This window comes from Mandrillus leucophaeus, unplaced genomic scaffold, assembly GCF_000951045.1.
Source record: "Mandrillus leucophaeus isolate KB7577 unplaced genomic scaffold, Mleu.le_1.0 Scaffold64, whole genome shotgun sequence".
Lineage (NCBI taxonomy): Eukaryota > Metazoa > Chordata > Mammalia > Primates > Cercopithecidae > Mandrillus > Mandrillus leucophaeus.
Genome location: NW_012106919.1, coordinates 2,119,709 through 2,140,990, shown reverse-complemented (window position 1 = coordinate 2,140,990; position 21,282 = coordinate 2,119,709). Strand labels below are relative to the sequence as shown.

The 21,282-nt window shown below is 38.7% G+C and overlaps 1 protein-coding gene across 3 annotated transcripts in view; it reads left to right on the top strand.

Moving 5' to 3' along the window:
- Positions 1-21,282, top strand: part of SLC16A1 (solute carrier family 16 (monocarboxylate transporter), member 1) — a 40,902-nt gene that overhangs the window by 7,924 nt on the left and 11,696 nt on the right. For 2 of the 3 annotated variants that reach the window (XM_012000764.1, XM_012000765.1), the window contains exon 2: positions 18,637-18,897. In XM_012000764.1, the coding sequence (XP_011856154.1) occupies positions 18,681-18,897 (217 nt within the window). In that variant the 5' untranslated portion in view covers positions 18,637-18,680. Of the gene's footprint in view, positions 1-17,946; positions 18,101-18,636; positions 18,898-21,282 lie in introns of all 3 variants that reach the window. The other variant, XM_012000766.1, reaches the window with a different exon arrangement.

Genomic DNA, 21,282 nt, shown 5'->3' with positions numbered 1-21,282 from the left:
CAGGCATGATGGCGGGTGCCTGTAATACCAGCTACTTTGGAGGCTGAGGCAGGAGAACTACTTGAATCCAGGAGACGGTGGTTGCAGTGAGCCTAGATAGCGCCATTGCACTCCAGCCTGGGCGACTGAGCAAGACTCTGTCTCAAAAAAAAAAAAGAAAGAAAGAAAAAGAAAATTGTATATTGTAGTCTAGACTCCGTCTCAAAAAAAGAAATATATTGTATATTTCTAATAAAAGAACTGACAATTATCTTAATGGCAGCATAGTCTAAGATGTATATTGTTAGCAATTAAAAAGGCTATTTAATGGTGCTGTTTTGAGGTAATAATGCTGACTTTGATACATCTTTAATGTCTGCAAATATCTTTCCAAAAACCTTTGCAAGTAAACATTTGCGAATGGTACACTCTGGTTTCTCTTCAGATCACGTGAAGTTTTCTCTCTTTTTTTTCTTCTGAGATGGAGTTTCACTCTCATTGCCCAAGCTGGAGTACAATGGTGTGATGTTGGCTCACTTGCAACCTCCGCCTCCTGGGTTCAAGCAATTCTCTTGCCTTAGCCTCCCAAGTACCTGGGATTACAGGCACATGCCACCACGCCTGGCTAATTTTTTGTGTTTTTAGTAGAGATGGGGTTTCACCATGTTGGCCAGGCTGGTCTCGAACTCCTGACCTCAGGTAATCCGCCCACCTCAGCCTCCCAAAATGCCGGGATTACAGGTGTGAGCCACCGCGCCCAGCAAATTTTTCTCCTTTTACTAAAGATTTCCGTGGAGAGAAATGTCTCAGTGGCAAACAGTACTCAATTTTAATACTCTTTTGTGAGATTTTTCTGTTACTGGTAAAGCAAACAAGAAAACAAAACAACTTAAATCTTTATTGGAGATAATGGGGGAAGTCAAAGATAGCATCATAATGAAGTTCAGACTTAAGGAATTTTTAAATAGTTATTGTTATAAATACATATTTAAAAGGTGGTTTAAAAACGTTTAGAATGAGAATAAAACTTTAAAATGAAATGTTATATTATTCTGTTGTCTCTAGTCCTCAAAGTTTTTTTTTTTTTCTTTTCTGAGACAGAGTTTCACTCTTGTTGCCAGGCTGTAGTGCAATCACGTGATCTGGGCTCACTGCAACCTCCACCTCCCGGGTCCCGGGACAAGCAGTTCTCCTGCCTCAGCCTCCTGATTAGCTGGGATTATAGGCACGCACCACCACACCCAGCTAATTTTTTTATTTTTAGTAGAGACAAGGTTTCACCATGTTGGCCAGGCTGGTCTCGAACTCCTGACCTGGTGATCTGCCCACCTTTGGCCTCCCAAAGTGCTAGGATTACAGGCGTGAGCCTTTTTCTTAATGAATTATAATCCACTTATTCTCCCTATTTGGCATCTGATACTGGAAGTGAAGTAGATTGTAATAGAAATACCATCTATTATTAATATATTCAAATGCTCATTTACATTCAAAGTAACGTAAATTATATAATCCTGACAACTCACTTATTTGTAACTTTAATCCAGCCAGTACATTTCTTCTTCAAATTCTGGAACAGGATAGGTTATGTGTTAATAAATTTAAATGGCCCACTTAGATACCGATTTGTTGAATATATTTTGGGTTGCTGTAGAAAATAGAACACATATCATTATTTATTCCAGAATATAATTTAGAATTCTACCAAGCAAAACCTACTGTTGATGGAAATAGCCCCCAACTTTCTTTTCTCCATGACATCTCATGTCATTTTATAAAATGTGAAATGGATCTGTATTTGGAAACTCCTGACCAACCAAGAAATAAATTAATATGTGAAAGGGACATAGGACTCTTAACTTAGGTAGTAGCCAGTTTTTCAGTCTGTGAGAAGAAGGCAAAAATGAAGCATAAAAAAGGCAAAATTGCTGGTATAATAATAGCTCAGAAAACAAGATTGGTAAGTTCTTTGTGCCAGAAGTTGTAGTCTATGATTCTTTAAAAAACAGAACAGCCAGGTGCGGTGGCTCACACCTGTAATCCCTGCACTTTGGGAGGCTGAGGTGGGTGGATCACCTGAGGTCAGGAGTTCAAGATCAGTCTGACAAACATGGAGAAACCCCTTTCTACTAAAAATACAAAAAATAGCTGGGCGTGGTGGTGCATGCTTGTAATCCCAGCTACTTGGGAGACTGAGGCAGGAGAATTGCTTGAGCCCAGGAGGCGCAGGTTGCAGTGAGCCGAGATCCTGCCACTGCACTACAGCCTGGGTGACAGAGGGAGACTCCCTCTCAAGAAAAACAAACAAAACAAAAAAAAACTTTTCTGCTTCTTTGACTGTAGAGGGCACTAGATCCAGAAAGCGTTACGTCACTGAAAGGTTTTTTTTCTGGTTTCATATTTTTCTCTACTTCTCAAAAACTGGGAAAAGTAGATTACCTGAAGTTCATCTAATGTTAATATTTAGTTGAGATACAAGGATTTTTTTTTTTTTTTTTAGATGGAGTCTCTCTCTGTCCCCCAGGCTGGAGTGCAGTGGTGCGATATCGGCTCAACTGCAACCTCCGCCTCCCGGGTTCACGCCATTCTCCTGTCTCACCCTCCCGTGTAGCTGGGACTACAGGTGCCCACCACCACGCCCTGCTAATTTTTTGTATTTTTTTTTTTTTTAGTAGAGATGGGTATTCACCGTGTTAGCCTGGATGGTTTTGATCTCCTGACCTCGAGATCCGCCCACCTCTACCTCCCAAAGTGCTGCGATTACAGGCATGAGCCACCGCACCCGGCCTGTGATAAGATAAAGGGATTTTTTTTTTAAGTAGAAAAATAACTTCTCCCCTTAATTCATGATCTAAAAGCACACAGCTAAAATTAGTAGGGAAATATTGTTTACAAAGAAAGAAATACACATACAACTTATGTAGAATTTTCAAGGTGCTACCTAAGGAGCATTGAATAACGTCATGGAATGAATTATCTCCATGTGGCAAGTTGTATTCAGAAAAATAGTAAGGATATTACCGTACCCTCCTCTATGTCTAACTCTTACAGTGAGCCTTATCAGAATATCTCTTTTTTCCTTTCCGTCTTATGAGACAAAATATAGCCTCAATCTCTACTAGTAAATATGAGAAGCATTAATGATACAACAGGATCAAGGAGGCCGGGCACAGTGGCTCAGGCCTGTAATCCCAGCACTTTGGGAGGCTGAGGCAGGCAGATCACGAGGTCAGGGGATGGAGACCATCCTGGCCAACATGGTGAAACCCCATCTCTACTAAAAATACAAAAATTAGCTGGTGACAGAGGGAGACTCTGTCTCAAAAAAAATTTTTAAAGTATCAAGGAAAAGAAAAATTGTAAGGATACATTTAACAGTGACTGATGTAATAAAGAATTGGTTCTGTTAACTTCTCTTAAAGCTTTGCCATATCCACAGAAGATATTTTCTAATCTCTGAATATCCTCATCTGCCTCCTTACCCTGTGAGTACACTTATCCTTTAGCCCCAATATTAAAGAGAACTAAAGTAACTGGATTTCATGATTTTTGTTTTAATTATGCTATTTTTTTTTTTTGCACTGTATTAAAGACTTACAGTATTTTAGCTTCTCTGTTGGGTAACTTTGAGAATTAGCCCAAGTGCCAAATTGGTTGGGAAAATACTCTTGAAGTCAGGAAGTCAGGGATTTGCTGTGAAAAGTAAAAATGAATTTGCCACTACTTTTGAGCAGCTGTCCAACTTTTACCCAATAATCTTATGGTTCAGACCTAAATAACCCACAGTGCTGTTGATACTGGAGAGTTAGTCACTTTTTTTCATCTGATATCAATTCGTTTGTGAACTTTTAATATAGGAAAAACGTAGATATTGTTTATTGTGTATCTTAAAATAAACCTTACTATCATTGACTTGTAATGAGAATATTGGCAAACCTCGTTTTTCTTTGTTTTTTGGTTTTTGTTTTTTGTTTTTTTTGTTTTTGAAACTGACTCTCGCTCTATTGCCCAGGCTGGAGTGCAGTGGCATGATCTCAGCCTACTGCAACCTCTGCCTCCTGAGTTCAAGTGATTCTCTGGCCTTAGCCTCCCAAGTAGCCAAGATTATAGTCACCTGCCACCACGCCCAGCTAAATTTTTTGTAGTTTTAGTAGAGACAGGGTTTCACCATGTTGGCCAGGCTGGTCTCAAACTCCTGACCTCAGGTGATCCACCCGCCTCAACCTCCCAAAGTGCTGGGATTACAGGCATGAGCCACTGCGCCCAGGCAGTTTGCAATTTTAATTGCAAAAACAATACGATGAAGTTTGATAATTTAGGACATTGGTATTTGATCTTCTTTAGCTGTTACCACCCTAAAATGTTGCCTTTCTACAAATCTTTCTTTGTTAGCCAACAAAGTATACCCCATTCTTCCTCACTGCTCACTGCAGCCTTCGCCTTCCGGGTTCAAGAGGTTCTCCTGAGTAGCTGGGACTCCAGGCATGCGCCACCATGCCCGGCTAATCTGTAGTGTTTTTAGTAGACACTGGAAAATTCCTGTTTTCAGTTTAAAACGAATGGGTCACTATCTTTTGAAAAAAGTTGTACTGATGTGAGTACTTATCCCAAAAGTAAGTGATCCATTTTATACCCCCCACCTTTATTATAGAATAGCCTCATTCTCCCTAAATAAAATCATGCTTATTTGGTTGAACAAATGATGTAAGTCATTTTCTTACAAGGAGAATTAAGAGTGTTTGCTACCAGATTCAGATTATTTAAACATAACGTTGGCTGAAATTGACAAAAGAAGATTAAAATAAGTAAATATACACACACAATTGTGTGCATATTGCATATATCACGCCTGTGTATATATATGTTCATTACCTTTAAGTTTGCATGTTAGTTTGCCCATTTACAAATATGTTCAGCTTCATCAGTTCTCTATACTACTTTAATCTTCCTCATATCTAAAACAAGTACTGTACGAGAGAATTAGGATTGGGGTCACAATAGTAGCATCTTAGGGTATTGTAGAGTATTAAAGTCAAGTCAAATTAATTGGAATTATATATCAACATATGCCCAGTAAAATGGAAATACAAGTGAAGATTGATTCTTATTCAGGCATATTGTATCTTAATGAAATTTAGTTGAAGTTGCAAATAGAAAGCCAACATTTTCCATTTATTTATTTTTCATTTAAATAGGTTGACTGGCTTTGTTCATGATATAGCAAAAGTAGCTCTTAATGCTGGTTAGCTGAAACATTGATTGCCGGGAAGCTGTCTAGGAAAACTTAAACCCATTTCACCTAACAAGCCAGAGATATTTATAATACATATTATTTGGTAGTTAAATCCCATTCTCTGGAAATTTCTTGAGGCTGGTTCTTTGTGTCCACATGCCTTCATGTTACTTCAACTTTGTTTATGCCTTTTCAAAAAATTTCAGCATTGAAGCTTTGCTCAGCTGACTCTAGTTGGACTAATATTTAGCAAAGATTCTTCACCAAAAGTCATTTACAAGGTAGAAAAGTATCATACTGGCCTGACAAGGTGGCTAACACCTGTAATTACCAGCATTTTGTAATCCCAGCCTGTAATCCCAGCTACTTGGGGGACTGAGGCAGGAGAATTGCTGGAACCCAGAAGGTGGAGGTTGCAGTAAGCCAAGATCACGCCACTGCACTCTAGCCTGGGCAACCTGAGCGAAACTCCATCTCAAAAAAAAAGAGGGGGTCCTACTTGAACTGCAGTGGACGGAGAGAGGTGTCAGAAAGTCTGGAAATTAAGGGATATTATTTATGCTGGAGAAACCCTCCTCTCAACCTCCTTCTGTCTTACTTTAGGTGGTGAAAGGGCCCTGAGATCTTACAAACACTCTCCATTTCATCACATCACAAATTTAGCACATGCTATATTTACTTGAAACAAAACAGGGCTTTTGTAGATCACAGTAAAGATGAGGACACTTACAAATGTTAGCTTTCATATGTTTTATGGTCCTGTAGGCTCCTGACAAGTGTGCATTGTAAGCTTTCTTGTTAGGAAAAACTTTGGACAAATTTCTTGTTTGGAGAATGCTCTCCAAGAATACGTGTGGTATTTAGGACTACAGGAAAATGTGGGCCGGTCTCAGTGGCTCACGCCTGTAATCCCAGCACTTTGGGAGGCCAAGGCGGGTGGATCACCTGAGGTCGAGAGTTTGAGACCGGCCTGACCAACGTGGAGAAACCCCGTCTCTAATAAAAATACAAAATAAGCCGGGTGTGGTGGCGCATGCCTGTAATCCCAGCGACTCGGGAGGCTGAGGCAGGAGAATTGCTTGAACCCGGGAGGCAGAGGTTGTGGTGAGCTGAGATCGGACCATTGCACTCCAGCCTGGGTAACAAGAGCAAAACTCTGTCTCAAAAAAAAAAAAGAAAAGAAAAGAAAATGAGAAGAGGTATATAGGAGATAAATTTGATAAGCCAAAGAACTCTTTTTTTATACTACATCATTATTTATTCAACTTTTATTTTAGATTCTGGGGTATAAGTGCAGATTTTTTACAAAGGTATGCCATAATGGTAAGGTTTGGAGTACAACTGAACCCATCACCCAGGAAGTAAGCATAGAACCCAATAGGTTGTTTTTCAACCCTTTGCCCCTCTTCTCTTCTCCCCCATCTTGTATTTCCCAGTAACTATTGTTCCCATCTTTATGTCCATGTGTACCCAATGTTTAGCTCACACTTGTAAGTGAGAAAAGTATTTGGTTTACTGTGTTAGTTTGCTTAGGATAATGGCCACCATCTTCATCCATGTTGTTGCAAAGGACGTGATTTTGTCCAAAGAACTCATAAAAGAAAGTGAATTATTATTTCGTTCTATAATAGAATTATTGCATGTTCTTTTTTAACTGACTAAAAATAGTAAATTTGACATCCTTGATCAAAATTATTTTAATAAATGAGATGTATGTACATAATTTTTATCAAAGTATAAAATATATATTATTTAAATAGAGCCTAAATGATGTACAGTGAAAAATAGTGTATTCTGCACCATCTCTGACCATCCTTTCCAGTATACACATAGATCAGCTTTTTTCTGTAATTAATACATCCCTGTTATACATCAGAGTTTACTGAAAAAAACATGGTGCTGAAGAAAGCATTGTCTAACCTGATTCTGATTCAGTTGAATGCACCAGGATGATATGCAGTCTGAATAAACCATTAGGTATCAATTTAGTCACTTTTGCGATCAAATTGAATTAATGATTTTAAAAAACAGCCATTCTCAAAGTGTGGTTTTGTTTTGGACCCTTCAAGGACCTCAAGACTCTCTCAAGATTGAGGTCTTTAGATTTCACTTATAACTAATCATCATGAAACTATCAGCCAGGCAGTGACCCACGCCTGTAGTCCTAGCACTTTGGGAGGCTGAGACCAGCGGATCACTTGAACCCAGCCCAGGAGTTCAAGACCAGCCTGGGAAACATGACAAAACTTCATCTCTACTAAAAAAATACAAAAATTAGCCAGGCCTGGTGTTTCGTGCCTGTAATATCAGCTACTCATGAGGCTGAGGTGGGAGGATCACTTGAGCCCAGGAGCTACAGTGAGCCACTGCAGCACTGCACTCCAGCCTGGGTGACAGAACGAGACACTGTCTTTAAAAAAAAAATAAAAATAAATCACTCATCAAATTTTGGTGTAGTATCAAAGAGGAATATCCTCAATTATCTGAAAATGCTATTAAAATACTCCCTTTTCCAAATACATTTCTGCTTAAGGTTGCCTTGGAACAAAAACTTTCCAGATTTGTTGTCTTTTTGGGCCGGGGGATGGGCAGGCGTGGGGAGTGGAGGGAGTATGAAGCTGAGTTTTTATTTAGAATGATGAAAGAAATAATACATAACTTATTTTAAAAAGCTGACAAATGCAGGGCACGGTGGCTAAAGCCTGTAATCCCAACACTTTGGGAGGCTGAGGCGGGTGGATCACCTGAGGTCAGGAGTTCGAGACCAGCCTGGCCAACATGGTGAAACCCTTTCTCTACTAATAATACAAAAATTAGCCCGGCATGGTAGCACACCCTTGTAATCCCAGCTACTCAGGAGGCTGAAGCAGGAGAATCACTTGAACCCAGGAGGCAGAGGTTGCAGTGAGCCGAGATCACGCCATTGCACTCCAGCCTGGGCGACAAGAGCAGAACTCTGTCTCAAAAAACAAAAAAAGAAACAAAAAAGAACTGACAGATAACAATGAACAACAGAAAGCGAACTCAGAAAAAAATAAGATAAATTTATGAATCTCTACATATGTCTAATATTTTTCTCCCGTGATCTTGGGCTGCATACTGTCATTGTCTTTTTTGAACTGCCTTCTGGAAATATGTTTGACATACAAAAAGCTATAGATATTTAATATATACAACTTGATGTATTTGGACATAAGTGTACAACTGTGAAACCATCACCATCAGTACCATAAATTTAATCACTTCCCAAAATTTCCTTCTGCTGCATTTGTTCTTGTTGGTGGTTTGTTTTGCTTTTTCCTGTTGTGTAAAGAGGACTTAACATAGGTCTACACTTTTAGCAAATTTTTAAGAATTCAATACAGTATTGTTAATTAATCATAGGCCCTATGTTATACAGTGTATCTCCAGAACAAACTTTTGTTGTATTATGGAAATTCTGTACCTTCTAATCAATACCTTCCCATTTCCCCTTCCTCCCAGGCCCTGGCAATCACCATTTTACTCTCTGCTTCTATGACTATTTTAGACTCCACATATAAGTGAGATCATTCAAAGTTTGTCTTTCTGGGTCTGGCTTATTACACTTAACAAATGTCCTCCAGGTCCATCTATGCTGTCGCAAGTAGCAGGATTTTTTTTTTTTTTGGAGACAAGAGTTTCCCTCTTGTCCCCCAGGCTGGAGTGCAATGACACGATCTCCACTCACTACAACCTCTGCCTCCCAGGTTCAAGCAATTCTCCTGCCTCAGCCTCCTAAGTAGCTGGGATTACAGGTGTGTGCCACCATAACTGGCTAATTTTTGTTATTTTTAGTAGAAACAGGGTTTCACCATGTTGGGCAGGCTGACCTCAGGTGATCCACCTGCCTTGGCCTCCCAAACTGCTGGGATTACAGGCGTGAACCACCATGGCTGGCCAGATTTCTTTCTCTCTTAAGGCCAATAATACTCCATTATATGTATTTTCCACATTTTCTTAATCTGTTCCTCCTTAGATGGACATTTATGTTGCTTCCATGTCTTGGCTATTGTGAAAAATGCTGCAAAGAACATGGGAGTGTGCAGGTAATCTCTTTGAGATCCAGATTTCAGTTCCTTTGGATACATACTCAAAGTATGACTGCTAGATCAAATGGTAATTGTATTTTTAATTTTTTGAAGAATCTTCATATTGTTTTCCCTAACAACTACACCAGTTTATATTCCCTCCAACAGTGTACACGGGTTTCCTTTTCCCCACATCCTTACCTACTCTTGTTCTTTGGAGATCTGCTGTCTTAAAAAAGAAATATGTTGGCCGGGCACGGTGGCTCACGCCTGTAATCCCAGCACTTTGGGAGGCCGAGGTGGGTGGATCACGAGGTCAGGAGTTCGAGACCAGCCTGGCCAACATGGTAAAAACCTGTCTCTACTAAAAGTTAAAAAAAAAAAAAAAAACAAAACTGGGCATGGTGGCGTGTGCCTGTAATCCCAGCTACTGAGGACACTGAGGCAGTTTGAACCTGGGAGGCGGAGGTTGCAGTGAACCAAGATCATGCCATTGCACTCCAGCCTGGGCAACAGGGTGAGACTCCATCTCAAAAAAAAAAAAAAAAAGAGAAATGCTTTCTATTTATTGGTAGAGTGGTCTATGTAAATAATTTAAAACTGGAAATTATTAACTAAAATATTGATTTTTTTAAGGGATTATAAATATGAATTAAAAGCAAGATCTAAAATCAATTATCATAAACAGAATTCTGAAAGATAGGCCTAAAATCCTTCTTTAAGCATTCTAGTTGGCAAGTTGTTAATTTCTCTTATAAGAATAATATATTTAACTTCTTGTAATGTGGATAGGATTTTCCCAGAATGATAGGGTAGGTAAAGAGAGTTGGAAGTTTGCAGAGCCAGGTTTACATTTTTTAAGATTCTTTATATGCAGTTTGATCAAAATTATGCATTTCATAATTGCTGAGTGTTTGGCTAGCCAGATCCAGTAGTTATATTCCTTCTTTGACTAGCACTTTCTGCTTGATTTTTTTCATTGTTTTGGTTTCCTCAATGTATTCGGTTTCCAAGTGGAAAAGAAATGAAAGTGAGGTTTCCTAGGCTTTGAATCTTGGAAGTTAACTTGGGACAGGTGGTTCTGTAAACCATGAAGCTGGATTAGGGCTACAGAGAGCAACAGGTTATCTACTTTAGCAGCAATAGCTTCAGGAAATCAGCCTTTCTGGATTTGAATGTTTCCATGTGAATTTGAAACCTAAAACTAGTTTATACTTAGTAACACATTATTTTAAGGTTATTGGTTTTGGATACTTTCTGCTTGTTTTAAATTCACAAACTGGTCGTTGTCATTTTAGGAAAAGACAGTGGCTTTAAGTGTTGATGAGGAAAGTGTACATAACATCATAAATACTATTTTCAAGGCTTTTGTAGCTCTTCTCTTTGGGAGTGGGGCAAGGACATGGCAGGTATGGAGCACAACTTCGGCTTTCCAGATTAATTTACTAGCACAATTTATAAGAGTTTTGAGAAAAAAATATCAGAAAATCTAGAAGGTGATTCTTATCACCGTCATTGCCAAGAAAAGTTAGGGTTATTGTTTTCTATCATCCTTTACAAGATGAATTGATGAATTTTTCTCATTACCCTATCACTTTGTTTTTTAGTCTCCCCATCACTCTTGGGCAATAATAGCTAAGCTGATAGGAAAGCTACTGTGCACATTGTAAGGATTAAAATCTTAAACTTTAGTCCCTTTTAGCCTTTGGGCTTTAGCATACAAAGAATGCATGTGCTCTGTTTTCTCAAGGGAACTCTGAGTACTCTGCAAGGGGGCCTGCTCTCATAATTTACTTTTTGAATAAGCCCTTCTGTTTATAGCTGAGATTTGCCAGTTTAAAAGGAAATAATATGCTTAGATAATATTAACTGACTTTTTGTTTTTTCAGTTATGTACCATCAGAATTTTTAAGTTAACAGGGATAGCCATTTGTCAGGTGGTGGCAGAATTGTGTTGAATCTGCGTCTGGTTTTTTGAAGTGTTCTGTTTTTCATAATGATTTTGCATACTCTTATTTCTTATACTTTTTTTTCCTTTTAAATTTTTTTAAAGCTTCTTGAAGCTTTCAATCTAATTTTGGCACTATGGAATAAGGTATTAACTTGATGAGGCAAGCTTTAGTGACTAAAAATTGTAACTGCCTTAATTGGGACAAATCATAGCTGGCAGCTAAACTCAAGGTTTAATCACGTCCAGCACGTATTCGCTGTTCCAGTCAGAGCTTGATGTGTTAAACAGCCCTACTGTCTGTGTGTGGGTGTTCTATGTGTGTAAATATTCTGAGATGAATTAATCTTTTTAGTAGTTCTTTGAAAATTTTCAAGTGTTCTCTTTTATCATACTTAGAAGAAGAAAAAACTCATAAAATCAACGCCTGCAGCTGTTTTATTTAACATCATTTTAGAATTTAGGCTGTTTCTGTTAGCAGAGCTGACCTGTTAAATAGCTTTTATTCATATTCATTCCAGTAGAAATTTTAGGAAACCTTAACTTGTAAATATTTTTATCTCACCCAAATCCTAGGTAGATGAAATGCCCTAGGACAAAGACCTTCAGTTTTTAAACTGGGTTATATTTTTGAGGGAATTATTCTGCACATCCTCAGGTTGAGAGATAATCTTAGCTAAAAATTACCTCTTGAGAATGGATGCCTGATCTCTACTTTTTCTTTTCCAACTTGAATTATCCAAAAGCCTTTTACCCCCACTACAAAAGAGAAGTATCTCTTACTCCTCCCATTTCTTATGGTGGTTCACTGTCCCAGGCAATAAAAATCTCAAAGGAAGGGAAAATTCCAGAATGCATAGTCCTAGAGAGAGTTCCATGATAGAAATCCAAAAAGGGGTTAGGTCAGAAATACTGGAGAATATTGAAAAATTATTTCATCTGGACAACAAATTCCTGCCTTCTCTCTTTTTTTTTTTTTTTTTTTTTGAGACAGAGGCTTGCTCTGTTGCCCAGACTGAGCAACCTCTGTCTCCCAGGGTCAAGCAATTCTCCTGCCTCAGCCTCCCAAGTAGCTGGGATTATACAGGTACCCACTACCATGCCCTGCTAATTTTTGTATTTTATTAGAGATGGGGTTTCACTGTTTTGACCAGGCTGGTCTCGAACTCCTGACCTCAAGTGATCCACCTGCCTCGGCCTCCCGAAGTGTTGGGATTATAGGCATGAGCAACTGCCCCTGGCCGCCTTCTCTGTTTTCTAAGTTAGGATTATTATTAGAAAAATGAGATAGTTATCACAGAGATGTGTATCAACACATTTATTTCTATTAAAATGAAGTTTGCTTTTGTTTAATAGAAATCTCTTACTTGATTGGTTTGAAAATGAGGACTGGCCAGCTATTTCCCATAAGTTACATCACCTTAATCTTTAGTGCCAAACACAGCTAAAGTACAGAAGAAACCATCCAGAATGAAGTTCAGAAAAACAAAGGAATGAATGATAATATGACAACATAGAAGGGAGAGTAAGAGAGCAGATAGCATGGGAAGGTCCAACCCATATCCAATTGGAGTCTCAGAAAAGTGAAAAGAGAATGGGAGAGAAGCAATATTTGAAGACATAGTAGGTGAGAATTTTTCAAAATTGTCAAGAAGACTGTTTTGTCAGTATGAATATTTGTTAGCTGTGTCATCTGTATTTTCTAAATAGTTGTCTTCTAAGATCTTTCTCTTTATCTTGCTTCCTCAAACTGAGGATTTATATTGTTCCTCAAGTCTATAATATCCTTAGTCATTAATCCTTACTCATTTACCGAGACAGTTGCCTCTTCTCCACTCTTTATTCTCTTTTTCCAAAGTCCCATTAGATAAATGTCAGATCCTCCTATTCTAAAACCTTTCTTTCATAGCCTCAGAATGAAACTCTCGCCTGAATTCTGACTAATCTCTTCAAACCTATTCTTAAGGTTTACTGACTCTGTATATAGCTATGTCCAGTCTTCTAGTTAACTTGTTATTAATTTCATTGACTTGACTTTCTTTTTTTTTTTTTTTTTTTTTTTTTTGAGATGGAGTCTTGCTCCGTCACAGCTGGAGTGCAGTGGTACAATCTCAGCTCACTGCAACCTCTGCCTCCCAGGTTCAAGCGACTCTCCTACCTCAGCCTCCCAAGTAGCTGGAATTACAGGCACGTGCCACCAAGCCTGGCAAATTTTTGTATTTTTGGTAGAGATGGGGTTTCACCATTTTGGCCAGGCTGGTCTCAAACTCCTGACCTCAGGTGATCCACCCTCCTCGGCCTCCCAAAGTGCTGGGATTACAGGCAAGAGCCACCATGCCCAGCCAACTTTACTTTCCATTTCTTTTTCTATTTCAAATCAATTAATCTTCTTCAATGGATCTTTTTTAGAGAAAGACACAATTTTCTCTAATGTTTTAAATGCCTTGTTTTATGTCTTTAGTCATTTAAATATTCATATTTCTATGACTGTAGTTCCTGAGTGTCTAATCCGACTGTGTTGAATTGACATTGCATTTACTCACAGTTAATTGGTTCTTGATGTGCTCACAATTGTGAGCTTATATTTAGCAGGCCTTTGTTTGTGGGAAATCTTTGCTAGCAAAATCAAATATAATGTATCTCTGGAAGAAAAACAAAGGTTTTCTACAGATAATCTCCTGCCAAGCATGAGCTCACACTGGCCTGAGTTGTGAATTCTCAGAAGAGTCTTCTGCCCTCCTCTTGTCTCCTTTTGTTTATTCTCGTCTTTGTCTTCTTCCTCTTTCTTTTAACCATCCAGATAACCAAGACAAAGAAGTTTGCCTGCCCTCTCCTTTTGCTTCTGTATTGTCTCCCTGTGCCACAGAACAAATTTTATTCCCCTTGTCACTGTCCTTGAACTTTTTTTTTTGTTTTGTTTTGATAAGCTTTATTGAGGTATAATTGACATAATAAAATTTACTAACTTGAATGTACACTTTGATGAGTAACTGTCACCATCATGATAATAAAGTATTTCCATTACCCTAAAAGTTATCCCCAAACCGCTTTGCAGTCTCCTCCCCCCAACCCCTGGTGACCACTGATCTGTTTTCTATCCCTTATCTAAAATGCTTGGGATGAGATGTTTTGGATTTCAGATTTTTTCAGATTTTGGAATATTTGCAGTTACTTAAGCAGTTGAACATCCCTAATCCAAAAATCCAAAATTCAAAATTTTCCAATGAGCATTTTCTTTGAGCATCATGCTGGTGTTCAGAAAGTTTCAGATTTTGGTTTCATATTTTCAGATTACAGATGCCCAACCTGTGCTAGAATTTTGCCTTTTCTAGAATTTAATATAAATGTGACCATATAGAATACAATCTTCTGTCTAGCTTTTTTTGCTACTTAACAGAATGCTTTTACAATTCATCCATGTTATTGCATGCATCAGTAGTTCCTTTTTATTGCTGAGTAGTATTCTATTATATAGCTATGCCATTTTTATCCATTCATGTGTTGATGGACATTGGGTTGTTTTCAGTTTTTGGCTATTATGCATCAAGCTGCTAGAGAATTTTTATATAAATCCTGGATAATACCTGTGGCTGTAATGGCTGGCTCATATGTTAAATGTATCTGTAACTTTATAAGGAACTGCCAAAATGTGTTCCAAGGGACTGTAACATCAGCAATGAGAGTTCCATTGGCTTCATATCCCCACAAAGTCGTGGAATTATCTATCTTATTTTTGTGATTTTAATTTGCATTTTTAAATAACCAATGATGTTCAGCATCTTTATATGTGCTTGTTTATCATTCATGTATCTTTGGTGAAGCATCTGTTCAGATCTTTTGCTTTTTTTTAAGTTGGATGATTTGCCTTTTTGCTATCGTCGTGCAAGTTTTTTATGTTTTGGGTATGTCTTTTGTTGGGTATATTGTTTTGTATATATTTTGAATTCTAATTTTTAGACTTTTTTTTTTTGAGACACAGTCTTGTTCTGTCGGCCATGCTGGAGTGCAGTGGCATCATCTCGGCTCACTGCAACCTCCACCTCCCAGGTTCAAGTGAGCAATTCTGTTGCCTCAGCCTCCCCAGTAGCTGAGACTACAGGCACGCACCACCACACCAAGCTAATTTTTGTATTTTTAATAGAAACGGAGTTTCACCATGTTGGCAAGGTTGATCTCAAACTCCTGACCTCGTGATCCGCCCGCCTCAGCCTCTCAAAGTGTTGGGATTACAGGTGTGAGCCGCTGCACCTGGCCAACTTTTTTTTATAGTTGTTTCTTTATGTTCCTTCAGAAATCTTTGCCCGATTTAAATATTGATTATTTCAGTCCAAGAGGATAGGTTATCTATTTTAATTTCTCAGTATTATAGTTTTTGGTGTACATATCTTATACATCTTTTGTGAGAATTATTTCTATATAGTTTACCATTTACAATAGCATTTAAAAATTTTTTCAAATTTGGATTGTTCATTGCTGGTATATAGAAATACAACTGGTTTCTGTTTATTGATGTTGTATTCTGAGACCTAGTCAAATTCACTTATTTGATGTTCTAAGGAACATCTCTTTAGAAAACTCTAAAGAAAAGGGTTTTCTTTATACACATCTGTCATCTGAATAAAAACAACTTTATTATTATTTATTTTTTAGAGACAAAGCTGTTTTTGTTTTGTTTTGTTTGAGACAGAGTCTCCCCCTGTCGCCCAGGCTGGAGTGCAATGACGTGATCTCAGTTCACTGCAACCTCTGTCTGCTGAGTTCAAGTGATTCTCCTGCCTTAGCCTGCCGAGTAGCTGGCACATACCACCATGCCCGGCTAATTTTTTGTATCTTCAGTAGAGACGGGGTTTCACCATGTTGGCCGGGCTGGTTTTGGACTCCTTACCTCGTGATCCGCCCGCCTCGGCCTCCCAAAGTGCTGGAATTACAGGTGTGAGCCACCACGCTCGGCGAAAACAAGGTCTTGCTCTGGAGTGCAACAGCATGATCATAGGTCACTGTAATCTCAAACTCCTGGGCTTGAGTGATCCTCCCACCTCAGCTTCCCAAGTAGCTAGGACTACGTATGTGCACCACCACACCCAATTTTTAAACAATTTATGTAGAGGTAGGGTCTCGATATGTTGTCCAGGCTGTTCTTGAATTTTTGGCAAACAATTCTTCCACATTGGTCTTCCCAAAGTGTTGAGATTATAAGTGTGAGCCACTGCACCTGGCCTATTTTATTTCTTTTCCTTTCTTTATGCCTTTTGTTTCTTTTTCTTGCCTGCATGCACTGGCTAGAACCTATAGTAGAAATGGGGTTTCACCATATTGGTAAGGTTGGTCTCGCACTCCTGATCTCAGGTGATCCACCCACCTCTGCCTCCCAAAGTGCTGGGATTACAGGCGTAAGCCACTGCGCCTGGCCTAACTAAAGCTACCATCTTTTGACATCATATATATATATTTCTGATTTTAACTGTATTGGCTAGCTGTTGTTTAGGAATTTCTTGTCATATAATGGAGAAAAATACCTTGAATCAAAGCTATTAGATAAAAGGAAACTTGTCTGAGATAGTTCCCCAGCCTGTTAAGTGAAAATTTGGGGTGTTTAGAATTATCTTATTTTTTTGTAAATTGCTACATATCCAGTGAGTCAGGCACCCACTCCTAGTATGTTAAGTCAGCCATAAATAAGAGAATGTGAAAAGAAAGTATGGAAAAATATGTTTTGGAAAAGGTAAAAAACTTACAAAGGCTATATTAAAACCTATAGTGTCGGGGCTGGGCATGGTGGCTCACGGCTGTAATCCCAGCATTTTGGGAGGCCGAGGTGGGTGGATCACCTGGGGTCAGGAGTTCGAGACCAGCCTGGCCAACATGGCCAAACCCCGTCTCTACTAAAAATACAAAAATTAGCCAGAGGTGATGGCGTGCACCTGTATTCCCAGCTACTTGGGAGGTTGAGGCAGGAGAACTGCCTGGGAGGCGGAGAGGTTGTAGTGAGCCAAGATCTCGCCATTGTACTCCAGCCTGGGCGACAGAGTGAGACTCTGTCTCAAAAAAAAAAAAAAAACACACCTAAAGTGTTTGTAGGTTATGTGTTATGTGAATTTTGCAAGCAGGCAAGTCAAATTGGGCATTTGGTTATCTATAATAATTTAAGGAATTATGATGTTAACTGATTTATTGAAAAGGGTTTATTTCAATTATGATTTCTTAAGTGGTGAGAAGCCATTTTCCTTTAAGCTACAAAAAATTATGGGTAATGCTATGACTCTAAAACTTTTTCTGATAATGTCTTTAAAAGAAGATAATGTCTATTGGATAAGTAACTTTTAAAAAAATTCATTTACTCGAGAGCTAAGTATAAAGTTCTGAAGGAGAAAAACACCTTTTTTTTTTTCTTTTACACAGTCAACAGTCAGCACATCACAAAACACTACTGTAACCAGATGTGTGGGGTTTTTTTCCCCCACATATACCAAGCAATTGTAGGAGACACCAACTGGGTGTCCCGTAATTCAATTCAATTTTGACTTCAACTACCTGGAGTTAGATCCCAGGGTAAGGGCTCAGTCGCACAAAACTAGGACCCTTACTTCACATGCCAATCATACATAAGTAGGTTGTAACCTGTACTTGTGACTGACCGACTGTAAATCGGGCTACCACTACCCTCTCCTTGGGTTTGATTAATTGCTAGGAAGGCTCACAGAACTCAGGGAAACACTTTCGTTTGCCAGTTTATTATAAAGGATACTATAAAAGATACATATGAAAGCCAGATGAAGAAGTACATAGGGTGAAGTCTGGAAGGGTCCCCAAGTACAGGAGCCTCTTCCCCCGTGGAATTGGGGTATGCTATCCCCCCTGCACATGGATGCAATGACCAACCCAGAATCTCATCAGGTCTCTTGTTTCCCAATTTATTTACTTATTTATTTATTGAGACAGGATCTTGCTCTGTCACCCAGGCTGCAGTGCAGTGGTACAATCACAGCTCACTGCAGCCACTACCTCCCAGGTTCAGGTGATCCTCCCACCTCAGCCTCCCGAGTAACTGGGACCACAGACACGCACCACCATGTCTGGCTAATTTTTTAATTTTTTTGTAAAGTTGGGATCTACTTATGTTGCCCAGGCTGGTCTCAAACTCCTGGGTACAAGTGATCCTCCTGCCTCAGCCCCCTGAGTAGCTGGGACTATAGGCATGCTCCACCATACCCAGCTAATTTTTTTAAAATTTTCTGAGACAGACACAGGATCTGTGTTGCCCAGGCTGTCTTGAACTCCTGGCCTCAAATGATCCTCCTGCCTCAACCTCCCAAGTAGCTGGGATTACTAGTAGGCATGATCCACCACGTCTGGCTATATTTCTTATTTCACAAAAGAGTTTTATAGGTGTGCCTTATATTGACATACTATTTTAATTTTATATCTTTCAGATATTTGTGTTTGACTTGCGTTTTGGAATTTATCTACACTTAAAATGCCACCAGCAGTTGGAGGTCCAGTTGGATACACCCCCCCAGATGGAGGCTGGGGCTGGGCAGTGGTAATTGGAGCTTTCATTTCCATCGGCTTCTCTTATGCATTTCCCAAATCTATTACTGTCTTCTTCAAAGAGATTGAAAGTATATTCCATGCCACTACCAGCGAAGTATCATGGATATCCTCCATAATGTTGGCTGTCATGTATGGTGGAGGTAAGTACCTATTAAGGCCTGCTCTTTTAATTTTCATGAAGCAGCCAGAGTGTCTGTATTAGGTAACTTTAAAAAAAAAAGAAAAAGTCTTATTCAGTGAGATGTTTTGAAGTGTTATTTCCTAAAGTTTGGTGTTTAGAGTCACATTTTTCATTCCTGATAACAATAGCAACTCTCACTATAGTATTTGAAATACTATAGCATTTCAAAACGGAAATGAGAAAATCGTGAGCGACGTTGATTTGCTCCAACTGATGTATCATTGAGCTTAAAAGACTGTTATAAAAATGATGTATGCGCAACTGGTTTTTTGTTGTTGTCGATCCCTGCTAGACTCTTGAAATGTAAACATAAATATAGATTTTTAAAAATTGATGTTGGGAGAATTAAAATTAATCAGACTGGCCTAATGGCATGGTTCAAAGTCTCAGATAAAATCTTTGTATGATGTTAGAATCAACTGAATAAAACCTCTTCCGTATTACTTGCGATGTTATGAGTCCTAAAAGCATGTCAGCTGTACCCTAAACTTAAATTTTACCACTTACTTCTCTTTTGTTTTCTTTGGCATATTGTAAAGGAAATGTAGGGAGTAAGTTGCTCACTTAACATCATCTAAAATACTGTTTCTAGCCAATGTAATGATTCTAGGTTTCAACTATAAATAACTTAGCCTTAGGCTGCTGAAGTGGTGCCATATTCAACCAATATCTATCAAGTTCTATGAGTACATTCAACACGGGGCTAGGTGTTGTGAGTGACAGAAAACACTGATCCCTTCCTTTGAGAAGTTTATAATCCTTTTGAGACAATAATATATGATCATGAAACAGGAATAAGCAGTTGAAATCATAATTTCATTAAGCCTATAATTAAATTGTACAGAAGAAACAGGTAACTGGCTGCCATGGAGAGAGAGAAACTGGGTGACTGGGAACAGGAGTAGGAAGACATGTTTCCACTGCTTATCTTTTTGTGCCTTTTACATTTTGAACATGGGCCTATTTTGTCTATCAAATTAAAGAACCTAAGTGCTAAATTGTAGTGTTTGCTTTTTTTGTAAGTTCAGAGAAATGGAAAGGGACTTTGGGCATTAGCTTCTGAGAGCCAATAATTTTGCAGGCTTTGAACTCCATTCGGCCAGGATTTTAATCAGGTTTTGACTATGTTGGCTTGAAAAAATTGGTATAAACATTACCCAGAGGTACTCCAGGTGTTCAGTGTGTTCTTAAGTTGACTACAAACCAGAAGTTTACATGTTGCAATTCTGTGCCACCAAAGAGCTAGAGAGCCACTTGTGTTTTGCATCAAAAGTAAGTGATGTCAGTTTTATTAATTGCACGTGACTCTCCTTTGGGGAAACAGTTCCTCCTTTGTCCTTACGCAATTAGTGAGATAACTAGCACATTTTTTTGAGTTTGTATTTAATAGGCCCATAAACCGTACGCCTTTCTATTTTTAATCATAGCTAATTAGGCCCATCCTTCCTGAAATAACACTAAAAGACAAAATGCCTATCATGAACCTTGTTGCAGAATTTTTACTAAATGGGTTGTTTCGTTTGGTTTGGTTTCTAAATAGTATATCCCCTAATAAATAGTTTTCATCACTTTTACCACTGTGATAATCCTTTAACTTGTTCACTTGGACCACAATGTGAACACTATTACGTTTTGAGATATGGTTGGTTTTGTTTTCTTTTTTAGTGCTTTGGGTCAGAGATATACAGTGATGGTTATTAAAGTATATTTTGTGGGGAGGAGATGTTACCTGCCTGCTTTTGGTTTGTTTTTCCTTTTTTTAAAACATGAAAGTAGAAATTTACATATTTTAAGTTCCACAAGGGTCACCTTAACACTTGTGGTTTGGAATTTTAAATATTTCAAAAACTTTAACTTCTGCAGTATTAACTTCTACCTCACAAAGTCAGCAGTGTGGTGATATTGATCTTTGTTTTGTGGGATCTTTTTTCTTTTTTTTTTTTGACACAGGGTCTCAATGTATTGACCAGGCTGGAGTACAGTGGCATGATCATGTCTGCCTCAGCCTCCCCAGTAGCAGTTGGCCCTACTACTATGCTCAGCTAATTTTTTATTTTTGTTAAGTAGAGATGGGGTCTCACTCTATGGCCCAAGCTGGTCTTTTTTATTATTTATTTATTTATTTATTTTGAGACAGCGTTTCTCACTCTGTCACTCAGGCTGGAGTACAGTGGCACAATCACCACTAACTGTAGCCTCAGCCTCCCTGGGCTCAGGCGATCGATCCTCCCCCTTCACCCTGCCAAGTAGCTAAGACTACAGGCTTGCACCACCGCGCTCGGCTAATTTTTGTATTTTTTGTAGAGATGGGTTGTCGCAGTGTTGCCCAGGCTGGTCTTGAACT